This window comes from Melozone crissalis, unplaced genomic scaffold (assembly GCF_028551555.1).
Source record: "Melozone crissalis strain CALT ecotype California unplaced genomic scaffold, PUWL_Pcris_2 ptg000016l_1, whole genome shotgun sequence".
In the NCBI taxonomy this organism is placed as follows: domain Eukaryota; kingdom Metazoa; phylum Chordata; class Aves; order Passeriformes; family Passerellidae; genus Melozone; species Melozone crissalis.
This window is the reverse complement of record NW_026535794.1, coordinates 39,688,775-39,701,431: the sequence shown is the minus strand read 5'-3', so window position 1 is coordinate 39,701,431 and position 12,657 is coordinate 39,688,775. Positions and strand designations below refer to the sequence as shown.

Genomic DNA, 12,657 nt, shown 5'->3' with positions numbered 1-12,657 from the left:
TCTGCTTTTTACACTGACTGCAAAAATAACTTTTTTGTACAGATTATGGAAAATGCAGAAATCAACAACATCATCAAAATAGTTGGATTACAATACAAGAAAAGCTATGAAGATCCAGAATCTCTGAAAAGCTTGAGATATGGAAAAATTATGATCATGACAGATCAGGTAAGTCTGAAATTCACAAGTTTTAATCTACAGAGATTCTTACAATGTGTTTTGCTGCAATTTCATAGGTTCTGAGGTTTCTTTAAGGAATAATTTATCTGTGTTGTTTTGGTTACTCTAAATATGCAGCTGAACTTTGCTGCAGAAAATAGCAAGAAGCCAAAGTAATAATAAAAACATACTATTGATAATTCAAAAATATGTTGAAAGTTAGGACAAAAGTAGACAGTAAATGAGGTGGCATTGCTAGCAAGTCAGCTAGAAACAAAGATGTAGGCAATTATTTTTGGATAATCTCATGATTGAACTATCAAGCACCTTGCCACCAATGAGAACTGTGGCTGGGTTTGGCTTTTCTCCACAAAAAAGAGAGAGCTGGGAGAGCTGTCAAGCTCTCAGCAAAAACATGCCACAGGCAGAGAAACCTTGAACAACAACCATGAACTTGGCTTGGAAGAACTTTTTCATAGCTCAGTGACCTTCAGAGGTGGTTATTTCATACCCTGGTTCAGTTTGGAATCCAAATTAAAACCAACTGCTCCTTTCTATGCTTTCTGTCATCAGACATTGTGTTGATGTATTCAGGCCAGTGAGTGGGGTTTTTTTGGTGTTTTGGGGAATCTGATACAAGATTGCTTCATGTTTTCATGTTCTGATTCAGGATCAGGATGGATCTCACATAAAGGGCTTGTTGATCAATTTTATTCATCACAATTGGCCATCACTGTTGAAACATGGTTTTCTTGAGGAATTCATCACTCCTATTGTGAAGGTATGGGTTCTGTTATTGAGATTTTATGGATTACTTACAACACAACAGAAATGTTGATTTTGTTTGTTTGTTTTTTCAAAGGCAAGCAAAAATAAGCAAGAACTTTCATTCTATAGTATTCCTGAATTTGATGAGTGGAAAAAGCATATGGAAAATCATAAAGCATGGAAGATAAAATACTACAAAGGTTTGTTTAAAAACAAATATGTGAACCCTATGAATAAATAATAATAAATGGGTGCTATGAAGTTTTATTATAGCTTTTCATGACAGTATCTTACATAGTGATTTTATCATATTCCCAGTAAAATGAAACTTAAATTTTGAATACTGAGTAAGTATTTATTTTTATTGTACAGGGTTGGGTACCAGCACTGCTAAAGAAGCAAAAGAATATTTTGCAGACATGGAAAGACATCGGATCTTGTTTCGATATGCTGGACCTGAGGATGATGCTGCCATTACACTGGTAAGAACTCACAAAAGTACTTCTATATGATATATTTTATTTTTCATTTGCTGCTGAAAATGGCACATGGGGAAGTCCTGACAGGGCTTGTTTTGGTTTTGGGTTCTTTTTAGTACCTGAATGTAGCAGTTTCGGAAGCTGGGTGGAAACACCAATTAAGTGTAGTGGTTTTGGTTCGCCAGTCATTTGTTTCCTGGCCAATGCACGTGTTAATGAAGTGGACCAAATGCCAGTGCACCCACTAGAATTATTTACTCATTTTCTGCTGCAGGATAAGGATTAGGAAGAGAGCAAAGCAGGCTGAAACTTTTAAAGGGTCTAAAGAAAACTTTATTAACAGAAATAAAAGAAAAATAATAAGAAAATGAGAACAAACTTTCAGAACACTTCTCATGCCCCCACACCCTCTTTTCTTTCCCACTGACAATGTAATGAGACAAAACCTGGGACTTTCAGTCAGTTTGCCACCTCTAAAATAGTCTTTCTTCAGTTCTCTTAGGAAGAGGAGTCTCCTTTGCCATGCCATGGAGACTTCTTCACAAGAAACAGTTCTCTCATGGCTTCAGTGTCACAGTGAATCAGCAGCCTCCCAGAAATCTGCAGTAGTGAAGTCCCCCTCCCATGTTTTGGTAGTTTTTTCCCATAACTACCACCCTGGGTCATTTCAGCTTATTGGGGTACAATTTTAAGGATGAGCTGTTCTAGTATAGAAACAAAAGTTCTCTTCATTTATCTCTGGGAACAGAGGTTTCCTTCCTCTGTCCCTGGGGCAAGGTTTCTCATCTCTCTCAGTTCAAGCTTCTCATTGGATCACAGCTACTGCAACATCTGCTTATTTCAACACTGGTGCTTCTGCTCACAGCTGTAGTTAGAATGCTACAGCTCCCCATGCATTCAGTAAATTACAGGGGGAAAAAAAAGTCTGATATATCAATTATATCTTCACTATAGCCTTACAAGAGAATTTCAGCTCAAAACAAAGGCATCTCCTCCCATCTAGAATTTGACTCCTTCTTCACTGACCTCAGTGTCCCATGTTGTTTTCTTTACATGTTTCCTTTTTCTTGATTCAGGAGAGAATTGGTGTTCCTAGGTTCGTTTTTCCTCAAGCTTTATCAGTTGAAACAGTTTATATAGAGTTCTGTAGTGCTAAAAGGTTGATTTCATCCAGGCTCTGCGTTGGGGAGATCTCACCATTGGGGAAATCGTGCCTCTCTGTTGGTCATGTGGTCTCCACCAGCACCATGCGAGTTGTGCTGGCTGCCGGTGCCACCCTGCACCTTCTCTTCATGCGGGGCACCAGAAAAACAAAAAAAGGAAAGCTGCTGCTGCTTCCTTTAGACTTCTGTCTGCAGCATGGCTGGCTAAAAGCAGCTAAGCAAACGAAGTTCATTGCGAGCCATGCCGAGATTGCTGCGGCTGCACTGATTTTGGCCAAACAGTCCTGGCCACGTGGCCTCAGGGCCGGCTGCAGGGCCACTCCCAGCACTGGTCCTGGCTGCATGGCTGCTCCTGGCACTGGGATGGCCTGGTGGCGCTGCTGGAAGAGAAAGAAAATGAACTGGCAGGCCTTGCTGGGAAGGGTCCCAGCCCTACTGGGAAGGGGCCCTGCCAGGATGGGGCCTGGTGGACTTTCCCAAGCCTGGCCTGTGATGGTGTTCGCAGGGGTCTTAGGATGAGGGAAGAGACGAGGATCTGACTCCATGTTTCAGAAGGCTTATTGTTTTATGATATATATTATATTAAAACTATACTAAAAGAATAGAAGAAAGGATTTCATCAGAAGGCTAGCTAAGAATAGCAAAGGAATGGAATGATAACAAAGGCTTGTGTCTCGGACAGAGAGTCCGAGCCAGCTGACTGTGATTGGCTGTTAATTAGAAACAGTCACATGAGACCAATCACAGATCCACCTGTTGCATTCCATAGCAGCAGATAACCATTGTTTACATTTTGTTCCTGAGGCCTCTCAGCTTCTCAGGAGAAAAACTCCTAAGGAAAGGATTTTTCAAAAAATGTGTCTGTGACACCTGGCCCAGCCCCACCAGGCTGCGAGGGCCGCACAGGGCCAGGCCTGCCAGCGCTCTGTTACCTGTTCAAAGGTTGGAAGCAAGAGAGCTTTTCCTGGGCCTTGTTCATTTTTAAATGTGACTCTCACAGAGGTGTGTTCAGCTTTGTTGAGTGGTTTGACACGGTGTCAATATTCAAAACTAGCCAGCTGGTTAGTTACACCAGGCCAGAAGGAATTTGCTAAGGCCCACACAGGCAACCACTTCTGCAACTTGTCAAATATCACCAAACTACGTTAAACCACGACACTGAAAGAAATACTGTGGGTGGAGAAAGAATCTTTTGGAAAATGCTTTAAATTCTGGAATAAGCTTAATCCACGCCACAAAATGAGCTCTACCTTCTGCTTTTAGGTTTGGTAGTTTTGTGTGGTGTGAATATCAAGAAGTGTTACAGTCAGAATTGCTTTTAAAGACAAACATACAAAAAAGTACTCTGAGGGATTTTTATTTGTTTGGGCAATAGAGCTGAGAGAAATTGTGTTTCATGTCTACTTAGGTGTCTGTATTGTGTTTCAGACCAAATAAGATCAGATAAATATTGTTTATTCATTGAAGATCTGTCAGTGTGTCATACATGTATTCATACATGTGCTCTACATATTTGAATTTGAAGTTGTATAAATAGTTGTGTGTAGGAAAATACTTCTGTTCCAAAGAAAGCTTGTAGAAGGGTAAAGTTTAAAGTATCTGGAATTAAGAGTTTTCTCAAGAAATATTTCAACTTTTGTCTACTTTACTTTGACATTTTAATTGTAGGTGACATGAGTGAGAAAAAGGGGTAAGAGAGAAAAAAACCAAAATGGTAAAATACCTATCTTAGACAAAACAACTTTTTTCTTCTCCTGTGGGTACAGTAAAATGTGTGGTTTTACTAACAGAATTCTGATCTTTGTTTCTGCAAAGAAACCTCCATACACTGGTAGATGAGGCCATGTAACCACTTACGGCTGATCCTCACTGTTATCTAAAATAGTATTCTGTCAGTCTGGGAGGAAGCTGTTCACCTCTGTTACACCTCAGCAACTACCAGCTAGTGCTGGAGCTGTGTACAGAAGCTTCACTTACACTTACACATCCACCTGCTTTTCCTCAGCTGGTCACTGGAATCCCACCCCTAAGTTTACCTCTGGATGGTATGTGATTGTGGGCCCCAGCAGAGCTCTTGATAGCTGAAATCAAGGAAAGCAAGAATTCTTTCACAGAGCAACTTCTTCACCATGCTGAAGAACTCTTATGCTAGTAAATAAAGTATTAGAAGAGCAGTTTTAAGTGGAGAAATGAAAAAAAAATCCCCTTCTTATTCTATTGAAGAATAAATATTTGAGAACAGCTCTTAGTTTCATTCATTCTATTTTTATTCTTTTGAAATCATTTTTATGCTGATCCAGCTGTTGGTCATTTGTCACTTCAGTGGTCTAGAAAAGGTATAGATAAACTGAAAGGAGCCAGAAGGAAATTGTAAGAATTTAGTCCTGTTTTTTACATTTTAAGATGTCTGGCGCTGTGAATTATCAAGGTTTGTTCACAAAGGAAGTCTGATGCAAAACATGGTGATAGGGCTGGGGCCCTTTGTCAGAAACTAAGTTACATTTAATATTTATTATGTAGCATCTTGGTCTCCAAGGAATTGACACTGCTCATTGAGGAGTGCTTTTGGAGTGCTCCAGTTGGAGTCCTTTGAAAAAGATGGTGCTGATGAGTGTGTTCTTATGCAGGAGAGTGGTTGAAATCAGGACACAATGAAGTTTGTATATGTTACTCCCTGAGAAAAAAAAGCAGTATCTCAGCAGCTCACAGAATTTCCCCAAAGTAGTCAAAATCTTGTTTAAACCATATATTCAGTTTTTATGTCTGTTTCTCTTCTTGGGAGAAGGAACTCACTGGAGGGAAACTGTTTCTGTAACACCACAAAGTCAGAACATTCCTGTGTCCTTTCGTAGTGATAATTGGTTGCTGGAAAGTGATGCCTTGCCATCATGAAGGCTGAGGCCATCAGTCAGCTGGCCCAAACTCTGGCTTAGGCTTTTTGTGCAGTGTCAATTCTGTCAGGTTGTCAGTTTTCTTAAGAGGAGTAAGGATGGCCAGTCAGGAACAGCTGGAAGTTATTGACAGAGCAAAAAGGGCATGGAGAGGACAAGAGTGGGATATTTTTTCTAATATCTTCACTTGATTGTCTTGATGAGAGCTTGGTCTAAATGACGAACCCAACCTTAAAGCTGTGTGGGGCAAGACCTTCAAACATGTGTGTCAAAGCACAATTCTGATGTGAAGAAGGGAAGAAGAGTGATAAGATTTGTCTAAATGCGTGCAGATTTCAGGAAAGCAATGTGAATTTAAATTGCAAACAGTGAGAGATCTCTCATTTCAAAAAACCTTGTGCAAAAATGTCTGAAAAGTCATGTACTGGTACTGCTTAAATGTAAATGTTAGTTATATGGATTAGCTTGTCCAAATAAGCCTTACTGAATACTTGATTAGAAAGTGCAATATACTTAAAATTCTGACTGAAGTAACATACATTTGCACAAACATTTATATGCTGATACTTTAGTGTACTTGGAATCTTTCCAGGCCTTCAGTAAGAAGAAGATTGATGACCGAAAAGAATGGTTAACAAATTTCATGGAAGACAGGCGACAGCGTCGGCTACATGGCCTTCCTGAGGTTAGTCCTAGATAATAGCTATAAATCTGCCAGGTGAGATTTAAATGTAATGTAGTTTTTGTATTGAATGAATAATGTATGTGGTTTTTTCCAGCAATTTTTATATGGTACAGCAACAAAACATTTGACTTACAATGATTTCATTAACAAGGAGTTGATCCTTTTCTCAAATTCGGACAACGAGAGATCTATCCCTTCCCTTGTTGATGGTAAGCTGATAATTCATGATCACTTTTTGGAATATTTCTGTTTATTGGTGGTTTTTAGAGCTGTGATTTGCATTGGAATCAATGCATTCAAGTAGAGAATATAAGAACTACCATGCATATGTTTGTTATAATTTTGTATATCAGTAGTATCCTGCATGCTTTAGGAAGAGCAGTGCCAGGGGGTCAAGGGAGGTGCAGCCCTGGTGAGGCCACATCTGTTGTGTCCAGTTCTGGGCTCCTCAGCACAAGTGAGACATGGAGCTCCTGGAGCAGGTCCAGTGAAGGGTTGTGAAGATGATTAAGGGTCTGGAGCATCTCTCTTATGAGGAAAAGCTGAGGGAGCTGGACCTGTTCAGTCTCAAGAGATGATGGAGAGGGGACCTTATCAGTGTGTATAACTATGTAAAGGGGAGGTGTTGAGAGGATGGAGCCCAGATCCTCTCAGTGATGCCAAACAATAGGACAAGAGGCAGTGGACACTGATGCACAGAAGTTCCACCTGAACATGAGGAAGAACTTCTTCAGTGTGCAGTGCCTGCACACTGGAACAGATTGCCCAGAGAGGGTGTGGAGTGGAGATATTTGAGAGAAACACCATATCCTGTGCAGTGTGCTCTAGGATGATCCTGCCTGAGGAGGTTGGACCAGATGAGTGGCTGTACTCCCTTCCAGCCTGAACAATTTTGTGATTTGTGTGCTAAGGAATTGCCATGTTTCTTCTGTGAGGAAGTTGAAGCTGTTGCTGTGCAGGCTTTTTACTTAACTAGACCTATTCCCTAGGCCCTACTAGTGCTTTGTTTCTGCTCATACCATCAGAGAAAGCAAGTCTCTTAAGTGCTTATAATAATTAACATTCAAGTCAGCAGCTGAGTGCAGATGAAGATGCAAATGTTTTCTCTCCTCAGTCTTGCACCACAGGCAGTGCTCTAGTGTTTACTGACCTGTAATCTTGCTATCCTCCTGTCAGTCAGGTTTACTAACCCTCCCCTTGCAATAGCATGTGCATTAAAAGGAGCAGTTTTTAGTGCACTGGCTTCATTTGTAAAACTGTCTGCAGACAGCATAAGCAGGAATTTCTGCTCATGTCTGTGTGCACAAGCTTACTATGATCAGGAAAAAGGCCTTGAGACTTTGGGGAGGGGTGAAGTGCATTTATCTCCAGTTCCCGATGAATTTTATCGCGGAGCTGGTCAGTCTTCTTAACACTGCAGACTTAGACCAAAATATTAGTGCAGCAAGAGCTTTTTGTGTTTTGCATGAAAGAGAGGGATCCTTCATGGGTAGGGATGTAGTAGCTTCCCAGTAAGATGGATCTCCAGCTTTGATGTAGAATGAAACTGAGTTAGGTGTGCAGATACACACCTAGGGAACCAAAGGATGTCAGCCTCTGTTTCAGCTTCTCCAGACTTACTTCTCCCATACCTGGGTACTTACAGAGCTGTATGTTTCAAGACATCATTGCTCCTTACAATGTACTGTACCCAGACTGCCTTCTCAGAAACAGCAGAATGATTTTGCTGAAAGGTTAAATATTTAAGGATGAACTTGAAGTGGACTGTTTCTGCAGAAATGTAAGAAAATAAGAAGGGAACACAGTTATTAATATATTTGTGTGTGTCTATGTTCATATGTAACAATTAAGGTGCATATATAATACTACAAATCATATATACACCTTATACCTTCACTTGATTATATTATATATAATTCCTATGAGGAATTATAATTCCTATTATATATAATTCCCATTTCTGCCAACTTTGGCTGTAATTCTGCATTCTGGGCATGGACATATGAATTGTGCAGCAGGTGTAGTGCTCTAGCAATGATTTTTGTCCTTTAGCATCATCAGGTGATATATTACAGGCTAGTCTGGTGGCAAATCTCAGACAAAATAATGAAGAGGAAGAACATTTTGACTATCTTTTCAGAGCTGGTAGTTACAATTCTTGCTGCTTGGTGATTCTCCTTTGTAAAGGAAGTCCTTTAAGTCTGTTGTATTCCATAGAGTGCTGGTAGAAAAACATGATGCAGACCCGTTGTAAAAAAGTTGGATATTACATATTTGAATGAAATAGAAATTGAAGTCAATCTCTCTTTTTTTTTTTTTTTTCTTCCTTCCAGCTTTTGCTCTTATGTTTGACCCACTGTACTAATGGTAACATTAAACAGTATTTTAGTGCATTTTAGAAATGTATGTGAATTAAAACACTGAATAGCTCAACAGTCATGATCTAGAGCTTGTTATCAAGTTCTGGATAACATGCAGGAAATATAATGCAATCCCTTCCACACAGCTGTTGTTCCTAAAGTTGTGTTGTGACTAATCAATGAAAATAAACATTTTTAGAAGATCAGAGACTGGCTTCTTTCTTAAGGCTTTAAAAGATCTCAAGAGGATAACATTTTTTGGTAGTAAGATTTCAGAGTTCTGTGAAATACTGGTAAGCTGCAGTTACAGCTGTCATTGCTGAATTTGTGCTGGTATTCTTAGAAAAAGATTTTGCTGAGTAGAATGGAAAGAATTCTTGACATATGGAAGTTGTACCTTTAAGATCAAGGTGCAGTTTATTAGAATGATATATTGGATGCTCTATAATTGGCTGAAAACCAAAAAGTTTCCACTTTTTTGGTAATTTTTTGAGTTTGGTAAAATATTTTTAATTACTTTTAAAAAATTACATGTTTATTATTTTGTTACTATTTCAGTGTGAATTTGTTTTTACTTAATGTTTAGACTTCTTTTGAGAGACTATAAATTATGAAAAGACAAAACAAGTTTATCACTTGAAAACATTTGCTTGTGTATGTGTTGAAAATGGGATATTCCTCTCAATAGGTCTGAAACCAGGGCAGCGCAAAGTTCTGTTCACTTGCTTTAAGAGAAATGATAAACGTGAAGTAAAGGTTGCTCAGCTGGCTGGTTCTGTGGCTGAAATGTCAGCTTATCACCATGGGGAGGTGAGTATGGAGGAGGGTGAAATTGTAAGGACTTTTAGCCTATGTGAAATACTAGGTAAATGTTTCTGCTATTAAAATTGCAAACTATTGACTATAATTCTACTAATCACAAAGGTGTGCTTTTAAAGGAAATGAACCACACTGTATGTAACTTAAGAGAGCATATTTCCTTTCTTTCCAAGGGTTGGTGCACAGTGTTATACCAAATACTTTGTGGGTTGCGGCACAAATAGTAGATAACTAATTACCTAAACAACTTCTAGATTCTGAAATCATCAGAATATAGGAAATATGTTCTAGGACAATTTTTGTCTGAAACAAGAAACACAGTATTTTGTCTGAAACAAGAAATACAGTATTTTAAGTGTTGAAGAAGCCAAGATCTGTTCTTCAAAAACTTATTACAGTGTCAGAACAAAGATTTTTTTTCTAGCTCCTGTTTTGTTTATATTTATGTGAAATATTAGCAAGAGTGGCCATATTAACAACCCACCTATCCCTTCTCCCTTTAGAAGCCATGAGTAGTGGTTTGTGTGGTCAGTTTATGTCTTTTTACTTCCCCCAGAGAAGTGCTTTAGAAGAAATTGAGAAGCTCAGGTGTTTTCATAAGCATAGAATTTGTATTCCCAGCAGCCCTTGCAATAGGTTACAGTAGTCCTTTCTCAGGGAGACTGCTTTTTAAAAAATTTAATTCATTTTAGTCACACAATTTTGGGCCATTAAAAATAGATTTTGCTGGCTGATGAGGATCGACTGTCTCATACTTCTTACTATGAATATGTATTTTCTTGCAGCAAGCATTAATGATGACTATAGTCAACTTGGCTCAGAACTTTGTTGGAAGTAACAATGTGAATCTGCTACAACCTATTGGTCAGTTTGGCACCAGGCTTCATGGTGGAAAGGATGCTGCCAGCCCTCGTTATATTTTCACCATGTTAAGGTAAACTGTTAATGCCAGGCTAAATGCATACTTTTAAATAGCCTTCTTATGAAACTCATCTTTTCACAACACTCCTTTTTTGGGGGTGGTGGGGGAGAGAAATGGAGAAAGATTGAAATATTTCAGTAGAAGCTCATATTTTGCTTTGGATCTCTTAAGTGTGGTTTTGAATATCCATAACATTTTGCTGCTCCTACAGTTAAGCAAGGAAATTTTGCAACTGTTTGGATGCTGTGTTGCTTTATAACTGAGTGCCCCAGTGTCGCACTGAGCTGTGTATTCTGAAAGCTTCAAAGAATGATATTTTGTAGATGCTAAATGTCAGCAATTGCTAGTGTACCAGGTACATGTGTTTCTGTGAAGGAAACAAACTTCCATCTATTATGAGCACACTCTTCCATTGGGAAGAACTTTGTTATCTCAGGAGATGTGTACATTGGATTTTCAGATTCAGAATGGCAAAAAGAGAGAAAGATGTGAGAAAAATCTGCAAACAGATCATATCTGGGCCCAAGGACTGTTAAAGCAAAATGTTCTTTACATACTGGACTTGAGGCTAAATGGTTTTCTTCTTTTTCTTTTTAAAGCCCTTTAGCAAGGCTACTTTTTCCATCAGTGGATGACAACTTGCTTAAATTCCTGTATGATGACAACCAGCGTGTAGAGCCTGAATGGTACATTCCCATCATTCCCATGGTCTTGGTAAATGGAGCTGAAGGAATTGGCACTGGCTGGGCATGCAAACTTCCAAACTATGATACCAGAGAGATTGTAAACAATGTCAGACGAATGCTGGATGGCCTAGATCCCCACCCAATGGTAAAAATAACAGTATATACTGGTATTTTATATGTGTTTACTTACAGAATCAATTCCTGTCTCTCTAGAACTTCTTAATTATTGGAGCATCTGAGTTGGTTTGTCCCAGTAATTTTATGTAGAAGCTTTACTTGACTGTTGGGATGAGGCTGGGGAAGTTAACTTTGAAGTAAAAACATTGCTATTTGTATTTTTAGCAGTTATTTTAGGGGACTTTTTGTTCAGTCTGCTGACTGTTACAAGCCCTGCAGGGTAGTTGTGACATGGCAGTAGAGTAAAAAGTTGTATCACTCTTCCTTTTTGAAGGTACTACTCAAGTATCTTCAGCTAAAGTTAACATTTCCTTTCTCTTGTCTGAATTGTTCTCTGTTTTATATATCTGTAGGCAGAGGAAAAGATATTGCTGCTGTTCAAGGAAATCAGCAACTTCTGAAGTGCATTTAGTTTCTGTTTATTCAAAATTTTAGAAGTCCCAGAAGTGGTGTGAAAAAAATTGGGCAGAAAGAATACCTGTGTGAACCCATAATATCTGTGACCAGGAGATGAAATGCAGTTGATGTAACCTTAATTTTACAACTGATGAATATTGCTGCTTGGCTGTGATTGCTAAGCCATAGAAGCAGAAACATCTTTTCTTCCCTATTTAAATCACAGTTCACTGAGTGTGCAATATCAATTTTCAAGACATAGTGGCTTTCCTTTTTCAAATTCTTGGGAATAATGAGATTTTTTTTTAATTAATGCAATCTATTGCCCTTCCTTTAGGACTCCTAGGCCTTCTGTGTAGTCTCACAGTCAATTGAAGCTCACTGTGCTTGAAAGAGGCAGTTCTGCCTCCATCTAGCTCCTTTCTGTGTGCTGGTATGTGTTTGTGTCAAGCTGGATAAGGAAATCAATCCTGTTAAAAAAAATTCCTCAGCCTGTTAGTTACAATTTGACCTGGATGGGCTCCACTATCTTTGCCAAACAGAACAAATATGAAAAAATTGTTAGGGGAGGTAGCACCACTTCTGTAAACTTATTGTGGGGTGTTAATCTGCTTTCTGTCATGCCTTAATTGTGGTTAGAGTTTTCTTTAAGAAAGATGAAAAAAAAAAGACAAACTAAAGAATCAAAACAAAACCCCACCACCTCACTGGGTTCAGGTGCATCTTCTTAACAATTTTTCTAAACTGTGGACAGAAGGATAACTGGTCCTGTCACTTGCATGTGTGTGTTCTGGTTTTTCTGTAGTATTTTTCCTTTGACCTCAGATTTTCACATTCTGAGAGGTTTGTTGATGGGTTAGGGCAATATAATGATAAGTGTATGGAGTATGGAAAAGAAATATTTTTTTTGACATTTCATTATAAAGATTATTACTTTGCTTTTTCCAATTTCAGCTTCCAAACTACAAAAACTTCAAAGGAACCATTCAGGAACTTGGTCAAAATCAGTATGTAGTGAGTGGGGAAATATTTGTTGTGGACAGGAACACAGTAGAGATTACAGAGCTTCCTGTAAGGACATGGACCCAGGTAAGTAACAGTGAAATACATTTTAATATAAACAAAAAAGAGTGAAGAATTCCTCATTAAATT

The 12,657-nt window shown here is 38.7% G+C and overlaps 1 protein-coding gene across 3 annotated transcripts in view; it reads left to right on the top strand.

Annotated features, from left to right (window-relative positions):
• The window catches only part of TOP2B (DNA topoisomerase II beta), a 62,322-nt gene that overhangs the window by 35,588 nt on the left and 14,077 nt on the right, over positions 1 to 12,657 (top strand). For all 3 annotated transcript variants that reach the window (XM_054273231.1, XM_054273232.1, XM_054273230.1), the window contains exons 13-22: positions 43 to 168; positions 830 to 940; positions 1,022 to 1,127; positions 1,300 to 1,409; positions 6,053 to 6,145; positions 6,240 to 6,354; positions 9,194 to 9,315; positions 10,110 to 10,258; positions 10,846 to 11,077; positions 12,460 to 12,594. In XM_054273231.1, the coding sequence (XP_054129206.1) occupies positions 43 to 168; positions 830 to 940; positions 1,022 to 1,127; positions 1,300 to 1,409; positions 6,053 to 6,145; positions 6,240 to 6,354; positions 9,194 to 9,315; positions 10,110 to 10,258; positions 10,846 to 11,077; positions 12,460 to 12,594 (1,299 nt within the window). The remainder of the gene's footprint in view (positions 1 to 42; positions 169 to 829; positions 941 to 1,021; positions 1,128 to 1,299; positions 1,410 to 6,052; positions 6,146 to 6,239; positions 6,355 to 9,193; positions 9,316 to 10,109; positions 10,259 to 10,845; positions 11,078 to 12,459; positions 12,595 to 12,657) is intronic.